This window comes from Hoplias malabaricus, chromosome 5, assembly GCF_029633855.1.
Source record: "Hoplias malabaricus isolate fHopMal1 chromosome 5, fHopMal1.hap1, whole genome shotgun sequence".
In the NCBI taxonomy this organism is placed as follows: Eukaryota; Metazoa; Chordata; class Actinopteri; order Characiformes; family Erythrinidae; genus Hoplias; species Hoplias malabaricus.
In genome coordinates this window covers 40,546,253-40,571,205 of record NC_089804.1, presented here as the reverse complement: position 1 = coordinate 40,571,205, position 24,953 = coordinate 40,546,253, and the positions used below count along the sequence as shown (strand labels likewise).

Below are 24,953 nucleotides of genomic sequence, written 5' to 3'. Positions count from 1 at the left end.
TTAAATAGGGAAGTACACTAATTAAAAGAATATTCTTTCATTATTATAGACTGGTAAGACCCCCAGTGTACCCTGGGTATAACCAAGTGTGTCCACCTAAAAGAATAATGCAAAAAAATGTGAAAAACTGAATCTTATTATCAGTGCACTCATTGGATCCAAGGCTATAAAAAAGGGTAGAGATAAGGCTGTAAATCTATGGGTTTTCTGGGATGGCCAGTTGTGCCTAGACACAGGGCGACTCAGAATTAACTTAATTCTTCTAATAAAGTTTGAATCCTATTCTCTTTTTTAACCTGAAGTCTGTGTTAGAATCTTTATGACTTTTTTATTTAATTAACAAACAGCCCTAGTAACCTACTAATATGTTGTGTACGAAGCGACAGGGCATCCTTTGGACACGATAAAAGCCATATAACACACAATAAAAACAGTGCCAACTGACCCCGTTGTCCTCTGTTACACACTCAACACACAGGAGTTACAAAATCCACATACGTTCCTTCCCTTGCCATCCATTGTGTTTTATCCCGTATAATTCCCACAGTTTGCGGGAGCTGAGAGGAGGCTCCAGCTGCAGAGTAACAGGAGGGCGATGAGGATGAGACGGGTGAAGAAGACGGCCGTGAGAGAACGAGCAGCAGGCAAGATCTTAAAAGGAAGGTGTGGCTGTTCTAATGGTTTGATTAACAGTCGCAAATTCCCTTTAAATCCAGTCTGCTGGGAAATCAGGCCTTTTCTTCTACGCAGGCGAGTCGCTCCACTGCAGAGATTCCAGCTGCTGGACACATACTGACCACTTACCTGAAGATAGCTCAAAGTAGCCATTAAAACCACAACGTTAGATTTAACATACGACTGTTTGGTTTATATATATACAGTTGTTGGTCCCTAGGAAAACCTTTTTAGGGTGGATCCTTTAAAGGAACAATATATATAATTAGGTATTTTGTTCCTGGGCTCCCCCAACCATTGCAGAGTATAATGCACTTCTACAGCACTCCTTAATCATGAGTTTCTGCTGTGCTGAGCCCAGAGTAGCAATGAAAGAGGCTCTGTTCTCTCTATTACAGGGCAGTGAAGCATCACAATGATTTTGAAGGTGCAGTGGATTTTTTATATATAAATTACTGGTGACCTGGGCAAGGAACAGTACTTCCAAAGGTTCTTAGACCGTCTTAAGCAGGTACTTTAGAGTGCAGGCATTGCACACACTGCTTGTGTAATTGCAATAAAAATACATTATCAATAGAGCAGAAGACTTGGAGTAACTTCATTAGCATAAAAGCAACACGTCCAATGCCAAGTGTCAGCAAGTGGTGTATAAGAAGCCCCCTTACACCAAGCTGTGGAGCAGTGGTGGGCACACCTTATAATAGATGAGTTCACCTATTTAAAACAGTGTCCAAAAACGTAGTCACAGTGTAATGTTTCAGTTTCAGTTCATAAGCTCGTCAATTAAATCTTCAGACGTTCGGTTCCTATCACTACAACAGTTTTGACTAACATTTCGTTTTAGAATGCAGCATTTTTTAATCAAATTTTATAACATTGTTTTTGGACATTAAACACTGATTTATGCAGAATTTTTGAAAATCTGTGGAATTCCACTTTAAGATACTTTTGTTAATAACCTGCAGTATTTACATCCATTTATTTATGGCACTTTTAATATCTTCCTTTGTATATGTTCATTCAGGGCCTGTACTCACGTTGACAATGGCCTCTTTGGTCTGGGACATGTCTGATATGACACCGTCTGTGATGATGAGGAGGACAAAGTACTGTGAGCCGTCTTGAACAGCTGCTGCATATCTGCACAGACAGAGAAGAGAAGCATCAATGTTAGGACAGGTGCAGTGAAATATTATCTGGTGCTCACTTAATAGTAACTGGTGCTCATTAAATAGTATCTGGTGCTCATTAAATAGTATCTGGTGCTCACTTAATAGTAACTGGTGCTCACTTAATAATATGTAGGGCTCACATAATAATATCTAGTGCTCACTTAATAATATCTGGTGCTCACTTAATAATATGTAGGGCTCACATAATAATATCTAGGGCTCACTTAATAGTAAATGGTGCTCACTTAATAGTATCCTGTACTCACTTAGTAATATCTAGTATTCAATTAATAGTATGTACGGCTCACTTAATAGTATCTGGTGCTCACTTAATAGTACCTGGTGCTCATTAAATAGTATCTGGTGCTCATTAAATAGTATCTGGTGCTCACTTAATAGTAACCGGTGCTCATTAAATAGTATCCTGTGCTCGCTCAATAATATCTAGTATTCACTTAATAGTAAGTACGGCTCACTTAATAGTATCTGGTGCTCACTTAATAGTAACTGATGCTCATTAAATAGTATCTGGTGCTCACTTAATAGTAACTGGTGCTCATTAAATAGTATCCTGTGCTCGCTTAATAATATCTAGTATTCACTTAATAGTAAGTACGGCTCACTTAATAGTATCTGGTGATCACTTAATAGTAACTGGTGCTCATTAAATAGTATGTGGTGCTCACTTAATAGTAACTGGTGCAAATTTAATAGTATCCCGTGCTCGCTTAATAATTTCTAGTATTCACTTAATAGTATGTACGGCTCACTTAATAGTATCTGGTGCTCACTTAATAGTAACTGGTGCACATTTAATAGTATCTGGTGCTCACTTAATAGTAAGTGGTCCTCATTTAATAGTATCTGGTGCTCACTTAATAGTAACTGGTGCTCATTTAATAGTATCCTGTGCTCACTTAATTAGTATGCACAGCTCACTTAATAGTATCTGGTGCTCACTTAACAGTATTTTGTGCTCACTTAATAATATCCGGTGCACACTTTTTAGGCACACATTATAGTATCTAATTTTCCCCCGTTAGTTACAGGTAATACTATCTGTTGTTCACTGTACTTAATAGTGCCTTACTGTATTTGGCAGTATTCTAACAGTCTCTGGTGGTCACTTGTGCTTACCACATAGCATCTAATGCTCACTTTGGAAGTAACTAGTGCTCACCAAAAAAGTACGCAATTCTCACATAATCTCACACTAAACAGATTGATTTATTCCAAATATATTTCATACTCCGTCTCTACTCTGCTTGAACAATCCTCTGTGAATGTTAAAGGCCCAGCACTGTGTTAATGTGTGTCCTCTGTGTGTGTGTCTTTAAGTGTGTGTCTGGTGTTTGTTTAAGTGTAATCAGACTCGGTGGGGATGTGCCTCTCACAGCGCCAGGGCTCTGGGTGGCACATCATGCTTTAATTAAGCAAGTCTAATTCAAGTCTATGGAGATGCCGTTTTTTAATTACTGTGGAGAAGAGGCATAATCAGATTGGGAAAGATTCGCTCGTGTGATGCTGAGGACTGAACGCGTCAGACTCCGCGAGGCAGCGGAGTGAATTCACACAATCATTTATGGCTGCCTTTTTTATTGGCTGTGCCCTCCCATCACTGAGGATCGGGTCACATGGGGAATACCGGCGGGTTTGGAATGCCTGAGACCCAGCGTTCGGGGCAGATTCATTTAAGGTGATGTTTCTAGCCTTTAACTTGAGGTCAAAATAACTGGACAGGTTGAATATTAGATGGCTCCTTCTGGTATGAGCTGACTACCTGCTGTGCTAGGAGGGTAAGATTAGCATTCATGAGAACTCTCGACTATTCATCTTCATTCATCTTCCGTAATGGCTTCATCTTGATCAGGGCGAGTTGGGTCAGGAGCCTACTCAGAATCACTGGTGGGACAGGGCTTCTAGGCGATCACACACTTAACCAATCACTCAACTCATACTCACACCTGAGGACAATTTCACTCACACCTACCAATGTGTGTATTTGGATTTTGTGAGGACACTGGAGCACCCAGAGGAAACCCATGTAGACACCGGGAGAACACATGAAACTCCTCACAGATAGTGACCATAGTGACTGCTCTGCAGCTCAATGCCAGGAGGCATTATACCCCTCTGGCAGACTCTTTGCACTGATATTAATAACACAACTATAAATGTAGAGAATAAGATTTTTGTAAAGTTTTGTGTAATTTCTGGCGCCGTTTAATGCCCACTGTTGGATGTTGCTGTGTTAGTGATGCTTCGGATTCTGGACGTCAGAGTGGAGTGTCACTGCTTTCTTCAGGTTCATACCTCATGGCTCCGTATCTATTGGAGTCCATTATGCTGTGAAAAAGAGGCATGACGAACAGGAGAGGTGGTCTCTGATGGAATGTGACACACACACAATGAAGCCCCCCGGAGTCATTTCATACCGTTGTGGCCATGCGATAAGAAACTCAATTACCCACAGTTCCTGTTTACTCTGAGCTAAGAAACTAGATTGAATCAAAAGCATTGTGCAGTAGTTAGAAATAATTAAAGAATTCACATTCACAACTTCTTTTATTTCTTTTATTCCCAACATTTCACTTCTGGCTTTTCTGTAGTTCTCTGTACCAAAAAAACATCATTCCTTTGATCATAATTCCTTTGTAGACAGCCATTTTCCAAGCTCTTAATAGCCTAGAAGCTTATAACTTCAGAGTGAATGGCCGTGGAGAAACTGTGGTTGGCCAATAGTCAGATGTATGTATGTATGCCAATTGTACACAAAGAGTGTAGAAAGGGCTACTGCATTGAAGCAGTGGAACTAACTGCTCTCTGGAGAGATTGTACTTTGCTTGGTTCTTCTGGGATGAGATGGAATGACATCTCTGATCCAGTAATAATCATCCTAAATCCAACCCTTAGAACACGAATGCTTCAGGCAATCAATCCTTCACAGCATTGACCGGAGCTCTAGCACAAAGCCTTCCCAGGAGATTAGAAAGAAACTATTGTATTAAAACCTTGCTTGATATTTTTAGGAGAAAGGAGAATGGATGGTTTTTAAATAAGAAGTAAACATCTGTTTTGTGTAGGTTGGGCCATAGCGCATATATAATACCTACACCCATTAAAATAGAGTCTTAATGACATCACAAAATCAGCAAATTAAAAACAAGCAGCTTTAAGGGTTCAGTTTCTATCTATGTAGTGTGCAACTTGAAACTAGCTGTATTTAGATGCGGTGGGACTTCACTCTGAAAAAGCAAGGAAGAATTCACTTTTCCATGATATGAGATCTTGTTGCATTCATGCAGAAAATGACATTTATATAACACGTCAGACTTGCAGAAACGCCTGTCTGTGGCCATTACTGTGAATAGAGTGCACAAGCTGACATTTGAATGAAAACAAAAACAACAGAACGCGGTTTGCATCCGGAATAAAAAAGCAGTGATCAAATTATGCAGTTGGAGAGGAAAAGAAAAAATGTCAAAGACCTGCTGGGGTATTAACCGGAGAGCTGAAGGTACAGAGACTGTAAGAAAGCAGTAGGTGCCGAAACATTCATAGAACACTCAACAAGCACACGGAGAATGTTCTGTGGTGGTTTAAGACCTGGTTGTGCCTTGAAATTGAAGAGCCTTTTGTTACTTACACCTCTGAAGTGCAATGCCAGTGGAAGTTGGCGGCACGGTGGCGTAGCAGGTTAGTGTCACACTCACACAGCTCCAGGGACCTGGAGGTTGTGGATTCAAACTCTGCTCTGGGTGACTGTCTGTGAGGAGTGTGGTGTGTTCTCCCTGTGTCTGTGTGGGTTTCCTACGGGTGACTGTCTGTGAGGAGTGTGGTGTGTTCTCCCTGTGTCTGCGTGGGTTTCCTCCGGGTGACTGTCTGTGAGGACTGTAGTGTGTTCTCCCTGTGTCTGTGTGGGTTTCCTCCGGGTGACTGTCTGTGAGGTGTGTGGTGTGTTCTCCCTGTGTCTGTGTGGGTTTCCTCCGGGTGACTGTCTGTCAGGAGTGTGGTGTGTTCTCCCTGTGTCTGCGTGGGTTTCCTCCGGGTGACTGTCTCTGAGGAGTGTGATGTGTTCTCCTTGTGTCTGCGTGGATTTCCTCCGGGTGACTGTCTGTGAGGAGTGTGGTGTGTTCTCCATGTGTCTGCGTGGGTTTCCTGCAGGTGACTGTCTGTGAGGAGTGTGGTGTGTTCTCCTTGTGTCTGCGTGGATTTCCTCCGGGTGACTGTCTGTGTGGAGTGTGGTGTGTTCTCCTTGTGTCTGCATGGGTTTCCTCGAGGTGACTGTCTGTGAGGAGTGTGGTGTGTTCTCCGTGTGTCTGCGTGGATTTCCTCCGTGTGACTGTCTCTGAGGAGTGTGGTGTGTTCTCCTTGTGTCTGCGTGGATTTCCTCCGGGTGAATGTCTGTGAGGAGTGTGGTGTGTTCTCCCTGTGTCTGCGTGGGTTTCCTCCAGGTGACTGTCTGTGAGGAGTGTGGTGTGTTCTCCGTGTGTCTGCGTGGGTTTCCTCCGGGTGACTGTCTGTGAGGAGTGTGGTGTGTTCTCCTTGTGTCTGCGTGGATTTCCTCCGGGTGACTATCTGTGAGGTGTGTGGTGTGTTCTCCCTGTGTCTGCGTGGGTTTCCTCCAGGTGACTGTCTGTGAGGAGTGTGGTGTGTTCTCCCTGTGTCTGCGTGGGTTTCCTCTGGGTGACTGTCTCTGAGGAGTGTGATGTGTTCTCCTTGTGTCTGCGTGGATTTACTCTGGGTGACTGTCTGTGAGGAGTGTGGTGTGTTCTCCGTGTGTCTGCATGGGTTTCCTCGAGGTGACTGTCTGTGCGGAGTGTGGTGTGTTCTCCTTGTGTCTGCGTGGGTTTCCTCCAGGTGAGTGTCTGTGAGGAGTGTGGTGTGTTCTCCGTGTGTCTGCGTGGGTTTCCTCCAGGTGACTGTCTGTGACGAGTATGGTGTGTTCTCCGTGTGTCTGCGTGGGTTTCCTCCAGGTGACTGTCTGTGAGGAGTGTGGTGTGTTCTCCCTGTGTCTGTGTGGGTTTCCTACGGGTGACTGTCTGTGAGGAGTGTGGTGTGTTCTCCCTGTGTCTGCGTGGGTTTCCTCCGGGTGACTGTCTGTGAGGAGTGTGGTGTGTTCTCCCTGTGTCTGTGTGGGTTTCCTACGGGTGACTGTCTGTGAGGAGTGTGGTGTGTTCTCCCTGTGTCTGTGTGGGTTTCCTCCGGGTGACTGTCTGTGAGGTGTGTGGTATGTTCTCCCTGTGTCTGCGTGGGTTTCCTCCGGGTGACTGTCTGTCAGGAGTGTGGTGTGTTCTCCCTGTGTCTGCGTGGGTTTCCTCCGGGTGACTGTCTCTGAGGAGTGTGATGTGTTCTCCTTGTGTCTGCGTGGATTTCCTCCGGGTGACTGTCTGTGAGGAGTGTGGTGTGTTCTCCCTGTGTCTGCGTGGGTTTCCTGCAGGTGACTGTCTGTGAGGAGTGTGGTGTGTTCTCCTTGTGTCTGCGTGGATTTCCTCCGGGTGACTGTCTGTGTGGAGTGTGGTGTGTTCTCCTTGTGTCTGCATGGGTTTCCTCGAGGTGACTGTCTGTGAGGAGTGTGGTGTGTTCTCCGTGTGTCTGCGTGGATTTCCTCCGTGTGACTGTCTCTGAGGAGTGTGGTGTGTTCTCCTTGTGTCTGCGTGGATTTCCTCCGGGTGAATGTCTGTGAGGAGTGTGGTGTGTTCTCCCTGTGTCTGCGTGGGTTTCCTCCAGGTGACTGTCTGTGAGGAGTGTGGTGTGTTCTCCGTGTGTCTGCGTGGGTTTCCTCCGGGTGACTGTCTGTGAGGAGTGTGGTGTGTTCTCCTTGTGTCTGCGTGGATTTCCTCCGGGTGACTGTCTGTGAGGTGTGTGGTGTGTTCTCCCTGTGTCTGCGTGGGTTTCCTCCAGGTGACTGTCTGTGAGGAGTGTGGTGTGTTCTCCCTGTGTCTGCGTGGGTTTCCTCTGGGTGACTGTCTCTGAGGAGTGTGATGTGTTCTCCTTGTGTCTGCGTGGATTTACTCTGGGTGACTGTCTGTGAGGAGTGTGGTGTGTTCTCCGTGTGTCTGCATGGGTTTCCTCGAGGTGACTATCTGTGCGGAGTGTGGTGTGTTCTCCTTGTGTCTGCGTGGGTTTCCTCCAGGTGAGTGTCTGTGAGGAGTGTGGTGTGTTCTCCGTGTGTCTGCGTGGGTTTCCTCCAGGTGACTGTCTGTGACGAGTATGGTGTGTTCTCCGTGTGTCTGCGTGGGTTTCCTCCAGGTGACTGTCTGTGAGGAGTGTGGTGTGTTCTCCCTGTGTCTGTGTGGGTTTCCTCCGGGTGACTGTCTGTGAGGAGTGTGGTGTGTTCTCCCTGTGTCTGCGTGGGTTTCCTCCGGGTGACTGTCTGTGAGGAGTGTGGTGTGTTCTCCCTGTGTCTGTGTGGGTTTCCTACGGGTGACTGTCTGTGAGGAGTGTGGTGTGTTCTCCCTGTGTCTGTGTGGGTTTCCTCCGGGTGACTGTCTGTGAGGTGTGTGGTGTGTTCTCCCTGTGTCTGCGTGGGTTTCCTCCGGGTGACTGTCTGTCAGGAGTGTGGTGTGTTCTCCCTGTGTCTGCGTGGGTTTCCTCCGGGTGACTGTCTCTGAGGAGTGTGATGTGTTCTCCTTGTGTCTGCGTGGATTTCCTCCGGGTGACTGTCTGTGAGGAGTGTGGTGTGTTCTCCCTGTGTCTGCGTGGGTTTCCTCCAGGTGACTGTCTGTGAGGAGTGTGGTGTGTTCTACTTGTGTCTGCGTGGATTTCCTCCGGGAGACTGTCTGTGTGGAGTGTGGTGTGTTCTCCTTGTGTCTGCATGGGTTTCCTCGAGGTGACTGTCTGTGAGGAGTGTGGTGTGTTCTCCGTGTGTCTGCGTGGATTTCCTCTGTGTGACTGTCTCTGAGGAGTGTGGCATGTTCTCCTTGTGTCTGCGTTGATTTCCTCCGGGTGAATGTCTGTGAGGAGTATGGTGTGTTCTCTGTGTGTCTGCGTGGGTTTCCTCCAGGTGACTGTCTGTGAGGAGTGTGGTGTGTTCTCCGTGTGTCTGCGTGGGTTTCCTCCGGGTGACTGTCTGTGAGGAGTGTGGTGTGTTCTCCTTTTGTCTGCGTGGATTTCCTCCGGGTGACTGTCTGTGAGGTGTGTGGTGTGTTCTCCCTGTGTCTGCGTGGGTTTCCTCCGGGTGACTGTCTGTCAGGAGTGTGGTGTGTTCTCCCTGTGTCTGCGTGGGTTTCCTCTGGGTGACTGTCTCTGAGGAGTGTGATGTGTTCTCCTTGTGTCTGCGTGGATTTCCTCCGGCTGACTGTCTGTGAGGAGTGTGGTGTGTTCTCCTTGTGTCTGCATGGGTTTCCTCCAGGTGAGTGTCTGTGAGGAGTGTGGTGTGTTCTCCGTGTGTCTGCGTGGGTTTCCTCCAGGTGACTGTCTGTGACGAGTATGGTGTGATCTCCCTGTGACTGCGTGGATTTCCTCCGGGTGACTGTCTGTGAGGTGTGTGGTGTGTTCTCCCTGTGTCTGCGTGGGTTTCCTCCGGGTGACTGTCTGTGAGGAGTGTGGTGTGTTGTCCGTGTGTCGGCATGGGTTTCCTCGAGGTGACTATCTGTGAGGAGTGTGGTGTGTTCTCCTTGTGTCTGCGTGGATTTCCTCCGGGTGACTGTCTGTGAGGAGTGTGGTGTGTTCTCCTTGTGTCTGCGTGGATTTCCTCCGGGTGACTGTCTGTGAGGTGTGTGGTGTGTACTCCCTGTGTCTGCGTGGGTTTCCTCCGGGTGACTGTCTGTCAGGAGTGTGGTGTGTTCTCCCTGTGTCTGCGTGGGTTTCCTCCGGGTGACTGTCTGTGAGGAGTGTGGTGTGTTCTCCCTGTGTCTGCGTGGGTTTCCTCCGGGTGACTGTCTGTCAGGAGTGTGGTGTGTTCTCCCTGTGTCTGCGTGGATTTCCTCCGGGTGCCTGTCTGTGAGGAGTGTGGTGTGTTCTCCCTGTGTCTGCGTGGGTTTCCTCCGGGTGACTATCTGTGAGGAGTGTGGTGTGTTCTCCTTGTGTCTGCGTGGGTTTCCTCCGGGTGACTGTCTGTGAGGAGTGTGGTGTGTTCTCCCTGTGTCTGCGTGGGTTCCCTTCAGGTGACTGTCCGTGAGGAGTGTGGTGTGTTCTCCCTGTGTCTGCGTGGATTTCCTCCGCGTGCCTGTCTGTGAGGAGTGTGGTGTGTTCTCCCTGTGTCTGCGTGGGTTTCCTCCGGGTGACTATCTGTGAGGAGTGTGGTGTGTTCTCCTTGTGTCTGCGTGGATTTCCTCCGGGTTACTGTCTGTGAGGAGTGTGGTGTGTTCTCCTTGTGTCTGCGTGGATTTCCTCCGGGTGACTGTCTCTGAGGAGTGTGATGTGTTCTCCTTGTGTCTGCGTGGATTTCCTCCGGCTGACTGTCTGTGAGGAGTGTGGTGTGTTCTCCTTGTGTCCGCGTGGGTTTCCTCCAGGTGACTGTCTGTGACGAGTATGGTGTGTTCTCCATGTGTCTGTGTGGGTTTTCTCCAGGTGACTGTCTGTGAGGAGTGTGGTGTGTTCTCCGTGTGTCTGCGTGGGTTTCCTCCAGGTGACTGTCTGTGAGGACTGTGGTGTGATCTCCCTGTGACTGCGTGGATTTCTTCCGGGTGACTGTCTGTGAGGTGTGTGGTGTGTTCTCCCTGTGTCTGCGTGGGTTTCCTCCGGGTGACTGTCTGTCAGGAGTGTGGTGTGTTCTCCCTGTGTCTGCGTGGGTTTCCTCCGGGTGACTGTCTGTGAGGAGTGTGGTGTATTGTCCGTGTGTCGGCATGGGTTTCCTCAAGGTGACTGTCTGTGAGGTGTGGGGTGTGTTCTCCTTGTGTCTGCGTGGATTTCCTCCGGGTGACTGTCTGTGAGGAGTGTGGTGTGTTCTCCTTGTGTCTGCGTGGATTTCCTCCGGGTGACTGTCTGTCAGGAGTGTGGTGTGTTCTCCCTGTGTCTGCGTGGGTTTCCTCCGGGTGACTGTCTGTGAGGAGTGTGGTGTGTTCTCCCTGTGTCTGCGTGGGTTTCCTCCGGGTGACTGTCTTTTAGGAGTGTGGTGTGTTCTCCCTGTGTCTGCGTGGATTTCCTCTGGGTGACTATCTGTGAGGAGTGTGGTGTGTTCTCCTTGTGTCTGCGTGGAGTTCCTCCGGGTGACTGTCTGTGAGGAGTGTGGTGTGTTCTCCCTGTGTCTGCGTGGGTTTCCTCCGGGTGACTATCTGTGAGGAGTGTGGTGTGTTCTCCTTGTGTCTGCGTGGAGTTCCTCCGGGTGACTGTCTGTGAGGAGTGTGGTGTGTTCTCCTTGTGTCTGCGTGGATTTCCTCCGGGTGACTGTCTGTGAGGAGTGTGGTGTGTTCTCCTTGTGTCTGCGTGGATTTCCTCCGGGTGACTGTCTCCGAGGAGTTTGGTGTGTTCTCCTTGTGTCTGCGTGGATTTCCTCCGGGTGACTGTCTGTGAGGTGTGTGGTGTGTTTTCCCTGTGTCTGCATGGGTTTCCTCCGGGTGACTGTCTGTCAGGAGTGTGGTGTGTTCTCCCTGTGTCTGCATGGGTTTCCTCCGGGTGACTGTCTGTCAGGAGTGTGGTGTGTTCTCCCTGTGTCTGCATGGGTTTCCTCGAGGTGACTGTCTCTGAGGAGTGTGGTTTTTTTCCTTGTGTCTGCGTGGATTTCTTCCGGGTGACTGTCTGTGAGGAGTGTGGTGTGTTCTCCTTGTGTCTGCGTGGATTTCCTCCGGGTGACTGTCTCTGAGGAGTGTGGTGTGTTCTCCTTGTGTCTGCGTGGATTTCCTCCAGGTGACTGTCTGTGAGGAGTGTGGTGTGTTCTCCTTGTGTCTGCGTGGATTTCCTTCGGGTGACTGTCTGTGAGGAGTGTGATGTGTTCTCCTTGTTTCTGCATGGGTTTCCACGAGGTGACTGTCTGTGAGGAGTGTGGTGTGTTCTCCTTGTGTCTGCGTGGATTTCCTCCGGGTGACTGTCTGTGAGGAGTGTGGTGTGTTCTCCTTGTGTCTGCGTGGATTTCCTCTGAGTGACTGTCTCTGAGGAGTGTGGTGTGTTCTCCGTGTGTCTGCGTGGGTTTCATCCAAGTGACTGTCTGTGAGGCGTGTGGTGTGTTCTCCGTGTGTCTGCGTGGGTTTCCTCCAGGTGACTGTCTGTGAGGAGTGTGGTGTGTTCTCCTTGTGTCTGCATGGATTTCCTCCGGGTGACTGTCTGTGAGGAGTGTGGTGTGTTCTCCTTGTGTCTGCGTGGATTTCCTCCGTGTGACTGTCTGTGAGGAGTGTGATGTGTTCTCCTTGTGTCTGCATGGATTTCCTCCAGGTGACTGTCTGTGAGGAGTGTGATGTGTTCTCGTTGTGTCTGCGTGGATTTCCTTCGAGTGACTGTCTGTGAGGAGTGTGATGTGTTCTCCTTGTGTCTGCATGGGTTTCCACGAGGTGACTGTCTGTGAGGAGTGTGGTGTGTTCTCCGTGTGTCTGCGTGGGTTTCCTCCAGGTGACTGCCTGTGAGGAGTGTGGTGTGTTGTCCGTGTGTATGCGTGGATTTCCTCCGGGTGACTGTCTGTGAGGAGTGTGGTGTGTTCTCCGTGCGTCTGTGTGGGTTTCCTCCAGGTGACTGTCTGTGAGGAGTGTGGTGTGTTCTCCCTGTGTCTGCGTGGGTTTCCTCAAGGTGACTCTCTATGAGGAGTGTGGTGTGTTCTCCTTGTGTCTGCATGGATTTCCTCCGGGTGACTGTCTCTGAGGAGTGTGGTGTGTTCTCCTTTTGTCTGCGTGGATTTCCTCCGGGTGACTGTCTGTGAGGAGTATGGTGTATTCTCCGTGTGTCTGCGTGGGTTTCCTCCAGGTGACTGTCTGTGAGGAGTGTGGTGTGCTCTCCCTGTGTCTGCGTGGGTTTCCTCCAGGTGACTGTCTGTGAGGAGTGTGGTGTGTTCTCCTTGTGTCTGCGTGGATTTCCTCCAGGTGACTGTCTGTGAGGAGTGTGGTGTGTTCTCCTTGTGTCTGTGTGGATTTCCTTCGGTTGCTTCGGTTTCCCCCACTTTCCAAAAACACACATTGTTGGGTGGACTGGCGACTCAAAAGTGTCTGTAGGTGTGAGTGAATGTGTGAGTGTGTGAGTGAATGTGTGAGTGTGTGTCACCCTGTGAAGGACTGGCACCCCCTCCAGGGTGTGTTACTGCCTTGTGCCCAGTGATTCCGGGTAGGCTCCGGACCCACCGCAACCCTGAACTGGATAAGTGCTTACAGACAGTGAGTGAATTAATGAATGTAATATGGAAGTTAATCTGGTGGAGAGTTTATATTTGTTGACATGAGACATTTCCCTTGTGTAAATAAGGTTTGTTAGACATAGCAGTTCAGAATTTGGTTAAAGTCATGTGCTGTGACGTCACCAGATCTTGCGCCACGGCTAAAAACAATTTGAAACCGTACTGAGACACCATGTACTGAGCAGTGAGCACAAACGCAAACACATGCACAAACACAGAGGTGATCCGGTTGCTATGGTTTCCTCCCACAATCAAAAACTGGGCGTGTGTCACCCAGTGATTGCGGGTAGGCTCCGGACACACTGCTACCATGAAGTAGATAAACAGTAATAGATAATAAATTAATCTGCTGTTGGCACCAAACGTGGATATATGTAGTTTACATTTACAAAACACTAATTAGCACATGCTGTGGTACCGAGACTCTTGCAGAGCTCTGAAAATACACACTTAGAATATTGCATATTTAAATTATACAAACCCTGACATTATTTCCTCTTAATTGTTCCCCAGTGCTAGGTGTTTAAGACTCAGTACTATCTCTTTGTTACCATTGAGAAGATAAATGTGATACAGTTGTGATCTTACCTGGCCACGTGGTTGACAACAGGTGCGAAGTTTGTGGGCCCGTAAAGCTGGACCGTCTTTAAGCTCTGGTGATAAGCCTCCAAAATCCCCTCGATACCGTTACAGTAGGGGTTTTCAATATTGCCATTCTGTGAAAAAGGAATCAGTCACTACACTGATACTTTGAGTGATAACAGCCACTTCTTGTGGAGAACCGACATACTGCTAAACATGAGTGAGTGAGTAAGTGAGAAATCACCAACACCATTCCAACTCATCCCAAATGTATTAGATTTTGGTTGAACATTCTAGAAAAAAAGTGCTTTTGTAGGTGCTTTACAGGTGCTTTATTTTTTTTTACCCCAGATGCTAAATAAATTTTAATTAACTAACATTTAACTAACTATCTGTATCATTGCAAAAGAACTCAAGTAAAATCTGGTCTCTGACTTTAGGACACAGTGCTGTATGTTTGCTGTTTTTCTTTAATGTTGAAAAATGAACAGCTTGTACTTAACTCAGGGATTGAATGGCATTTTCTCAGTGCAGTTTGTAAAATAAAAGAATAATCTACACTACGCTCCCTCCGTTTCAAAGCACCCAATAAGAAACCAAAAATTGTTTACTTACTCTTGATGTGTTTTGAAAGGGGATGTTATGCACATTAACAAATTAATCAGGAACTCAAAAACAAAGTAGTAAAGGCATAATTAAAAGAACCTGTTAGTTACAAAAAAGGACAGTCTATAGGAGTTTATCATGAGCTGACAGACACTGGGAGGTGGAGGGGGAGGAGAGAGAGAGAGAGAGAGAGAGAGAGAGAGAGAGAGAGAGAGAGAGAGAGAGAGAGAGAGAGAGAGAGAGAGAGAGAGAGGAGAGAGAGAGAGGGGGGGAAGAGAGAGAGAGAGAGAGGAGAGAGAGAGAGAGAGAGAGAGAGAGAGAGAGAGAGAGAGAGGAGAGAGAGAGAGAGGCTCTGATCAATTTAGGCCTCAACCAGCCTTCATGGGCCTACAGAGAGAACTCAAATCTATAATCCCTGTCTGAGCAAGGCATTATTCATTGAGAGGAATAAAATTCCCACATCATAAGAAACAAATGTAGCTACACCACCTCCATTGTGAAGGTGGATGTAGTGTTTGATAATCCAGAGATTGGGACAGAGTCTAGGGAGTCTTGAAATAAAGGATGCAAAGTCATATATTACACAGGTAACCTACAGTACATCATAAGTTTAATTAAATGCTTTTTTGTAAATAACACACTGTATTAATTTCTAAACACTTGCTGTTTGGTTTGGACAAACTGCAAACAGGTATATATATATATATATATATATATATATATATATATAAAGCATCTCGTGAGTCTGACTCATGAACTCATTTACTCACTCATTGACTCACATTAAGCAGTCAAAGACTCTCCACAAGAGGGCACTATTAGCATTTAAATACATTTCAGTGCAATATTCAGAGGATCCTGTAGAGCAGTAGTCACTGATGTTCCTTCTGGAGATCTACTTTTCTGCAGAGTTTAGCAGCAAACCTAAGAAAAGATTCTATGCCAATTTGGCCCCCAGAAGTCTTTCACTGGCTAAATGAGGTTTGAGATGAAACCTGCAGGAAGGTGCACATTCAGAAGGATTGTTGCTGAGCACTGTTAGAGAGGATTATCAGCTCATCTCACACAGAAAATCAACACAGCATGCAATTTGACCAGAGATGCCCAAACACTGTACTCAACTGTAACTACGGTGGTTTAAAAATAAAACACACAGGCAGTGTATTCCACAAACTCACCAGAGGAAACTCATGAGATACACGACCATCAGGGGGCAGTTTGGCTCCAAAGCCCAGGGCAGGAAACATCTTATCACTGTCATAATCCTGGATGATCTCCCCCACAGCCTTCAGTGCCATGGCGTAGGCATTCATCTGGTATGGATTCATGTAGTGCAGGGACGTGGACTGAGATGGGTTACCTGTATATCAGAATGAAGGCTGTATTTTTAACATCGTCTACATTGACCCAATTTAATCATTGCCAATTCAACCCTTAGGTAGGACACCTCCAAATTCATGATGCTATCAAGCTAGGATGCTAAAATCTCACACATGCTTCCTCCAAAATGTGAGAAGCTAGTGTCAGAATCTACAGAACACTTGCTCAGATAAGAGCTAGTCCTGTTCCATTAGCATGTTGTTGAAATCTGAAGGTTTGGACAGTTAAAAGGCACCTCAACAGTCTGTCGAGATGTAAACAAAAACTCAATATAGCAATCCTGCTAAACCTGTAGCCACCATTCCAGTGCCTCGGAATATCCCCTTATATTTTCATCTTAGTTGCCTTAGCTGCGCTAACATTACCGGCAAATTATTAGGAGCGTTTTTAATGCAACTGCAGCTTCTTTTGCAAGAACTGTAATTATTAGTAATTGCAGTAAGTGCTGCTTTTGGAGCCATGGGTGGGGGCTCATTCACAGACAGTGGGTGGACCTAAGCCATTCATGCAGCCTATTTTCTTGGAGCCCCCCTGCCAGACCCTCTGCTTGATGTTCTGTTCAAGCTGCCAGAGCAGGGAGCCATTCATAGCCATTACAGCTCTAGACAAAGCACGAGACGCTTAGAGCGAGACTGGTTAAGAGTTTGGGAGAGCACCTCACATTTTTACATGCTTACTGGCTATTATGTTATTTCATGTTCAATGATTTAATCACTTACCGTTTGAGGCAGTGAAGTCGATGGCCACTGTGAAATTGATTTGGGTCCTGGGGAGAAGTTCATGGAAAAAAAAAAAGCAAATTGGTTTCGTGACTAATACAGAGTTATAAAATGTGCATAAATGGATTCATTTAAACCCATTACAGGTGTAACTAAGTATATATACTGAATTATCACTGGATTAGGAACAGTCATTTGCCATTTTATCAGCACATGAGCACTTTGCAGTTCTTCAGTTACACACTGTAGTCCATATGTTTCTCTGCATACTTTAATAGCCCCTTTTTACCCTGTTCTTCAATGGTCAGGACCCCTTCAGGACCACCACAGAGCAGTTTTGATTTTGATGGTGAGATGGTGATATGTTAGTTTGTGTCCTGCTGGTACGAGTGGATCAGACACAGCAGTGCTACTGGAGTTTTGAAAGCCGTCACTGTCACTGCTGGACTGAGAATAGTCCCCCAGAAAGTATCCAGCCAACAGCATCCTGTGGGAGGCGTCCTCTGTCCACTGACGAAAGACTAGAGGACGACCAACACAAACTGAACAACAACAAATGTGGTATTGTCTCTCCCTTTACATCTACAAGGTGGACCCACGAGGTAGGAGAATCTGATGGAGTGGACAGTGAGTGGATACAAAGATTAAAAACTCTAGGCAGACTGCTGTGTCTGATCCACTCGTACCAGAACCACATTTGTATGTAGAATATGTATCTAGAACTACATTTGATATTGGAACAGTCCCAGCAGCGTGTGTATGTTCTGTTGTTAAGATAGAATTGATGCGTGTAGCTTTCTCAGTCAAATAGGGCCTTTGAATGTGATTTAGAGCAATAGTCAATGAGCAGCTAGTTAACAAAAGCAAAAAAGTAAATAAATAAATAAAATGACCTGTTGGTTTCTACACTCTGTCCACTCTGTTTCTATACTCTGGGTGCATTTTGTTGTTCTACACTCATCCTGTGGGGCTACTGGTTTAAGTGGTCAAAAAAGTATGCAGAACAACAGAAGAATAACAGATGGAAACATAATATTAGAAATACACCATGCAGTATTTAAGCATAAAAATCAGCAGGATGTGTTTGTAAAGGACATATACTTTGGTTTGAGACTATTGCTACTGCAGCACACATGTACACACAAAGACCAACATACACAGACACTCCCCTCCAGCTGCACAGTCTGATTGGAATTGACGGGACAGAGAATTACACTGTGTTTTATTGAGCTCCAGCAAACAGTGCACTTCATCTACACACACACACACTACACTGACCTGCTCCTGTATTAGCAATTACTCCAGCAGCTTATTACTTTCAATGTCACAGGTGAAGACTTGTAATTGTGAATGCATAATTAAAAATGTAATCAGGAATTGCAGAAACGGCAAGGCAAACATTACAGGTATTCTTTGAGTAAACACTGAAGGGGACTCAACTTCTATTGTACACCATGTAAAGTCATAGGCCTCTCTGTAGGTTTTTAATTCCCAGTCAAACGTACAAGTGGTTACATTGTTGTATGATATCTATGAGAATATTAGATAAGCAAAAGGTATAAAAAATAAATACATTTTTAAAAAAGTTTTTAAAAAAATGTTTTTAAACAGGTAGCAATATTGCGTGAGTCGTGTGGTGTGTTCTCTCTGTGTCCACGTGGGTTTCCTCCGGGTGACTGTCTGTGAGGAGTGTGGTGTGTTCTCCCTGTGGCCACGTGGGTTTCCTCCGGGTGACTGTCTGTGAGGAGTGTGGTGTGTTCTCCCTGTGTCTGCGTGGGTTTCCTCCGGGTGACTGTCTGTGAGGAGTGTGGTGTGTTCTCCCTGTGTCTGCGTGTGTTTCCTCCGGGTGACTGTCTGTGAGGAGTGTGGTGTGTTCTCCCTGTGTCAGTGGGGGTTCCTCCTTCCTCCCACGCTCCAAAAACACACGTCGGTAGGTGGATTGAAGACTCAAAAGTGTCCATAGCTATAAGTGTGTGAGTGAATGTGTGAGTGTGTGTGTCGCCCTGCAATGGACTGACGCTCCTCCATGGTTTGTTTCCATGACCCTGAATTGGATAAGCGGTTATAGACAATGAATGAACAAATATTCCAGGATGGTGGAACTTGAAAATTTTTTGGAGTGTGTTGCAGGTATCACATTCTAAATATGTTAACATTTAGAGTCAAGTTGATTAGAGAAACCATTGTAAGTCTTGTCTTAGTGTTTTTGACAGTTAAATAAAGGTTTGAGGGGTTTAACAAATCAGAGATACTTGTTTGTTTTTCTTGCACGTTTAAATTGTTTTTATTTTAAAATCCACCAGCATTTTTGGAAATGTGGTTTGAAATGTAACACTGCCAACAGCACGTTATAGCACTAGTTATAGTGTCCATGGATCAGCATGCACCTTGTTGTTGGTGAGAATGTGTCAGTTTGCAGAACCTAATTAAACATGCTGTAGTCTTAAGTGGTTTTGCTGTGTTTAAAACTGTTGTACCATTGGCAGCTGTCACTGATTGTGGTCTTAAAAGTTCATTAAACATCAATAGGTTTACATGGGATTTCAGCTTCCAGTGCTGCAGTATATTGTGATATTTTATATGTACTATGGGAAGAGTAATTATAAGATTTGCACCATACTCCAGGGGATATATTAGGCAAATTCTGATGGTGATATATAGTTTAGGTCAGTGCATCTCCAAAACAGCACGTCTTGTGTGATGGCCTATGTATGCAGTGCTTAGGACCTCATTTACTATCAAAGCCAGCATGAACTCTTCCAGCTATTGTGCTACAGTACCTCTTCTCGGACCAGAGGAGCCTTGGGTGCCCATGTCCCTGTCATCAGTTCAGCAGCTGACCTGCCTTGAACCACTTTTAATAGGTACTAACCACTGTGTTCTAGGAAAGCCCACAAGACCTGCCATTTTGAGATGTTCTGACCAAAACATGACCATCACAATGCAGTCCTCATCAAAGTGGCTCACCTCATTTTCCTGTTTCAAACACATCAACCTCACGACCTGACTGTTTACCTGCTATAATAATGCTTTAATGATCATCTTTACTTGTCTAGCACCTTTCACAAGGAAAATGTAACTCAGTGCTTTACAGAAATGCTTTAAAACAAAAATGATAACATTTGTAACCACAATTAAAGTCATGATTAAAACATGAAAAAAATGTGTTAAAAAAGTAAATATAAGGGTAAACAATGAATGTAGTGCAATGAAAAGTAAGACATCAATTAAAATGATAAAAAATTATTATTCATTCATTCATTATCTGTAAGCGCTTATCCAATTCAGGGTCATGGTGTGTCCAGAGCCTACCTGGAATCATTGGGCGCAAGGCAGGAATACACCCTGGAGGGGGCGCCAGTCCTTCACAGGGTAACACAGACACACACACACATTCACTCACACCTACGGTCACTTTTGGAATCGCCAATCCACCTACCAACGTGTGTTTTTGGACTGTGGGAGGAAACCGGAGCACCCGGAGGAAACCCACGTGGACATGGGGAGAACACGCCACACTCCTCACAGACAGTCACCCGGAGCGGGAATCGAACCCACAACCTCCAGGTCCCTGGAGCTGTGTGACTGCAACACTACCTGCTGCACCACCATGCCGCCCTCAAAATTATTATAAAACAAATATAAATAGACATGAAAAATAAAACCTAGCACCTCAGAGAATATTTTGCACTGAAGGTTACGATGAAAATACGATTAAAAGAAAGATTTTACTGGAGTCGGGAGTTTTACTGCACCCTAAACGTCTCATAAATGTCCCTTTACAAGACAATTCACTTGTCTGTGGTTTTAATCTTGTGGCTTAATGCATGTGCCTTGGGAAGCGATGTTATAGGCTGTGCATCATGTATTTACTGTGAACGAGTGTCGGTTCCTTTCATGAAAGTATTAAACCATGAGGTTTGGGCTGAAATGAAAGACACGCTTTCACAATGAGTGAATGAATTAATAAATGAATTAAATAATACAAAAATGAATAAACCTCACTTTCTTTTCTCTCCCGGACCCCAACGCAAAGCAATTAAGAGCACAGAGCACTTAAGAAGGGACCTTAATCCAATTTTTGGAAATGAGGAAATGTGCAGCCTATTAATCGCGCTTATTAGTCATGCAGTATGCAAGTTAGAGCAGAAGAAGAAGAGCATAAAATAGAGCACCCCGCCCCTCACACCCACCCCCTTCACCTCAGGGATTCAAAGGGCAAGAGCAGAAAGGGGGGTAGGGTAAAAAAAACTAATAAATTCATAATGAAAAGGGGAGAAAATTACATTAACCTTTCAAATCCCAGGCTAACGCTAAGACTCCGGCCCATTTGTAACCGGGATAGTAATTATCCCCTTTATTAATTCATGAAAGCCAAGTGTGGATCCCATTCCACATTCATGCATGCATTTAAACACAATTCCCATAATTCAATATTACGGGGGGGGGGGGGGGTTGGTTTGAGGGGGACCAATCAATGGAGTCAGACGTGTGAGCTAAAGGACTAAGAATGCGGGAGGTCGAAGGGCAGGCGGAGGGCATGGGCGGTGTACGACCTTCAAAGAAGTTGCAAGTGTTCCTACTGTCCTAATATAGGCCTACTTGTTAACACACCTACACACAATGACCCCCACATGTTGGAACACTGCTGTGAGGATTTGATGGCATCCAGCTTTTGAGATCATGAGGGAAGACAGGTAGTGATATTATGTGAGCAGTAATTTATCATGTACTGGATGGACCTTCATCAATTCATCACTCCATAGTTAAATGCAGGGTGGTTCACACCCTTCCAGCTGCCCTTTGGCATTGAGCTTGGTGACTTTAAGTCATTGCCGCTTGCAACATTTCCATTGATCCTTTTCTGTGGAGATTATAGGTTTGTGTACGGTATGATCATTGGATTAAAAATAAGAAAAACGGGTAACAACAGGATAAAGTCAAAGTAAAAATAATATATGAAGAAGAGTCGACTCCAAAAGAGTTGGCATCAACTCTTGGCCAATGATTCAGAGAGTAACACCTCTTTTTAATTGATTCAGTTTGCAGTTTACAGAAGATTTTGAGCTTAAAAAGACAGAACTTTCATTGTTTTCACTTGTGTATTATACACCACTGTGATTTAAACAGTGGATTAACCATGACTCTTTTCTGACTCTGTCTGTTAACCTATGTTCCTGGTGCTGGTTCAAACAGACAGCAGCTCTGTGAAGAGTGAGAGCAGTGGAAAAGTGAACACTTCAAGAGCCGCCTAAAAAAAACATCCCCAGAAAAATGTTTTTACTTTGTTGTTTTTTTCTTTTCTTTTTTTAAATGTATATAATTATACACACATTTCATACGGGCTCCATGAGGATGATATCAGATCCTACTCTGCTGGTTATCCATGGCCAAGAAACGCAAAAAAGAAAAAGCCGTGGACACTGCAATGTAGAGGCCTCTTAAATACGGAGGTTGGACACATGGACAATGGCATCGATCTGTGGGCAGCTGGAGGCTCTTGTCACTAAGTGTTGGTCCCTCATTTGTCAGGCACGCTGCTGAAGACATGTCTACAATGCTGCTGCCCAATTACAGCAGATAGACCTACGAGTGGGCATTCCACATTCGGCTGGAGCAGGTGCCATGATATTTATTTCAAATACACACACACACACTCAGACAACAAAAACATTAATTTAATTAAACTGGCCCCTGATTGAGTGCTATGGAGTCTATATATGCATGAATACTTCAGTGTTTCCTACTCATGGCCTGTTACTCTCTGTGTGTGTGTGTGTGTGTAGGGCCTCTAATAGAAATGTCAGTGGTCTTTCTGCAGGCTATCTGCCACTCATCTGTCAGGAGCAGCTCCCCGTGGGGAGAGAGGTCAGTTTTTAATCAGAGCGCATACTGACTCGGTCAGCAGGACAGGGGTCATCTCAGACCTGTGCACCAGCACGCAGAGGACCAGCGAGACAGAGAGGGAGGGCAAGCACTCATTTCAATATGCTTACGTTCATATATGTGGGGGTGAGAGAGAATGTGTGTGAGAGAGAGATAGAGAGAGAGAAGAAAAAGTGAGAGTGAAAGAGAGAGTGGAAAAAGGGTGATTGAGAGATAAAGGTGTGAGTGAGAGAGAGAAAATAAAGTGTGTGTGTGTGTGTGTGTGTATGGGAGAGAGAGAGAGGGAGTGTGTGTGTGTGTGTGTGCGTGTGTGTGTGTATTGGAGAGAGAGAGAGCGTGAAAGAGAGAGGGAGAGAGAGTGTGTGTCTAATGGAGAGAGAGAGAGCGTGAAAGAGAGAGGGAGAGTGTGTGTGTGTGTATTGGAGAGAGAGAGAGAGAGTGTGTGTGTGTGTGTGTTGGAGAGAGAGAGTGAGAGAGAGAGAATGTTGCTCAGCTGTTTATTACCATTTGTCCGACTCTTCTTTGCACCGCTCTGTTCTGAGTCCTGTTCTAATTGATTTCTCTGAGCGTGTGTTTTTCTGCTGGACGTCTTTAACCTGGCCCCTCTGTTTCTGACTGCGCAGCTGACACACGCTCTAATAAAGCCTGGGATTGCTTTGCTCTCTGGCTCTGCCCTTGCTGTCCCGACACTTTTGGTCCTGGACATTCGCAGCGCTGCTGAGAGTGCTTCATCTCGAGAAGCAATTTCCTCTTTTCGTTTGGGCCAGCGCTTAATCGATGGATGGTATTCAGAGCTCTAGGATTACTCCTGTACACAGAATATCATCAGGGGCAAGCATTACAAGAACACACACATGGATCTGCACAGACTGCACACACACACCAATAATTATAACTAGGCATATGTCCCTTGTAATAATTAATTAAATACTAATATTTTTTCAACATTCATTCATTCATCCACTGCAACCACTTAATTCCCAATCAGGGTCAGGCTAGGTCACTGAGTACAAAGCAGGAACACACTCTGGACAGGGTGAAGGTCCACTACAGGGCATCATACACACAACCATTCACTCATACATTCATTCAGTCACAAACACACACTCACACCTGTGGTTAATTTTGCATACTCACACAGTCACTCTTACACTCACATTTGTGTTCAATGTCGCACACTCATCTCATCCAGTCACTCACACACTCACACTTGTGTTCAATGTCACACACTCATCCAGTCATTCACACATGTGGACTATTTCACACACTCATCCAGTCACTCACACATGGGGTTAATTTCACACATTCACACCTGTGTTCAATGTCACACACTCATCCAGTCATTCACACATGGGGTTAATTTCACACATTCACACCTGTGTTCGATGTCACACACTCATCCAGTCATTCACACGTGGGGTTAATTTCACACATTCACACCTGTGTTCAATGTCACACACTCATCCAGTCATTCACACGCGGGGTTAATTTCACACATTCACACCTGTGTTCGATGTCACACACTCATCCAGTCACTCACACATGGGGTTAATTTCACACATTCACACCTGTGTTCGATGTCACACACTCATCCAGTCACTCACACATGTGGACTATTTCACACACTCATCCAGTCACTCACACATGGGGTTAATTTCACACATTCACACCTGTGTTCAATGTCACACACTCATCCAGTCATTCACACATGGGGTTAATTTCACACATTCACACCTGTGTTCGATGTCACACACTCATCCAGTCATTCACACGTGGGGTTAATTTCACACATTCACACCTGTGTTCAATGTCACACACTCATCCAGTCATTCACACGCGGGGTTAATTTCACACATTCACACCTGTGTTCGATGTCACACACTCATCCAGTCATTCACACGTGGGGTTAATTTCACACATTCACACCTGTGTTCAATGTCACACACTCATCCAGTCATTCACACGTGGGGTTAATTTCACACATTCACACCTGTGTTCAATGTCACACACTCATCCAGTCATTCACACGCGGGGTTAATTTCACACATTCACACCTGTGTTCGATGTCACACACTCATCCAGTCATTCACACGTGGGGTTAATTTCACACATTCACACCTGTGTTCAATGTCACACACTCATCCAGTCACTCATACATGTGGACTATTTCACACACTCATCCAGTCACTCACACATGGGGTTAATTTCATACATTCACACCTGTGTTCAATGTCACACACTCATCCAGTCATTCACACATGTGGACTATTTCACACACTCATCCAGTCACTCACACATGGGGTTAATTTCACACATTCACACCTGTGTTCAATGTCACACACTCATCCAGTCACTCACACGTGGGGTTAATTTCACACATTCACACCTGTGTTCGTTGTCACACACTCATCCAGTCACTCACACATGTGGACTATTTCACACACTCATCCAGTAACTCACACATGGGGTTAATTTCACACATTCACACCTGTGTTCGATGTCACACACTCATCCAGTCACTCACACATGTGGACTATTTCACACACTCATCCAGTCACTCACACATGGGGTTAATTTCACACATTCACACCTGTGTTCAATGTCACACACTCATCCAGTCACTCACACGCGGGGTTAATTTCACACATTCACACCTGTGTTCAATGTCACACACTC

The 24,953-nt window shown here is 45.7% G+C and overlaps 1 protein-coding gene across 1 annotated transcript in view; it reads right to left on the bottom strand.

Moving 5' to 3' along the window:
- cpne5b (copine Vb) overlaps nt 1-24,953 on the bottom strand; it is a 188,113-nt gene that overhangs the window by 17,271 nt on the left and 145,889 nt on the right. Inside the window, exons 14-17 of the mRNA XM_066672265.1 lie at nt 16,392-16,438; nt 15,471-15,652; nt 13,693-13,820; nt 1,713-1,815 (exon numbers count right to left, since the gene is read on the bottom strand). Of these exons, the coding sequence (XP_066528362.1) occupies nt 1,713-1,815; nt 13,693-13,820; nt 15,471-15,652; nt 16,392-16,438 (460 nt within the window). The remainder of the gene's footprint in view (nt 1-1,712; nt 1,816-13,692; nt 13,821-15,470; nt 15,653-16,391; nt 16,439-24,953) is intronic.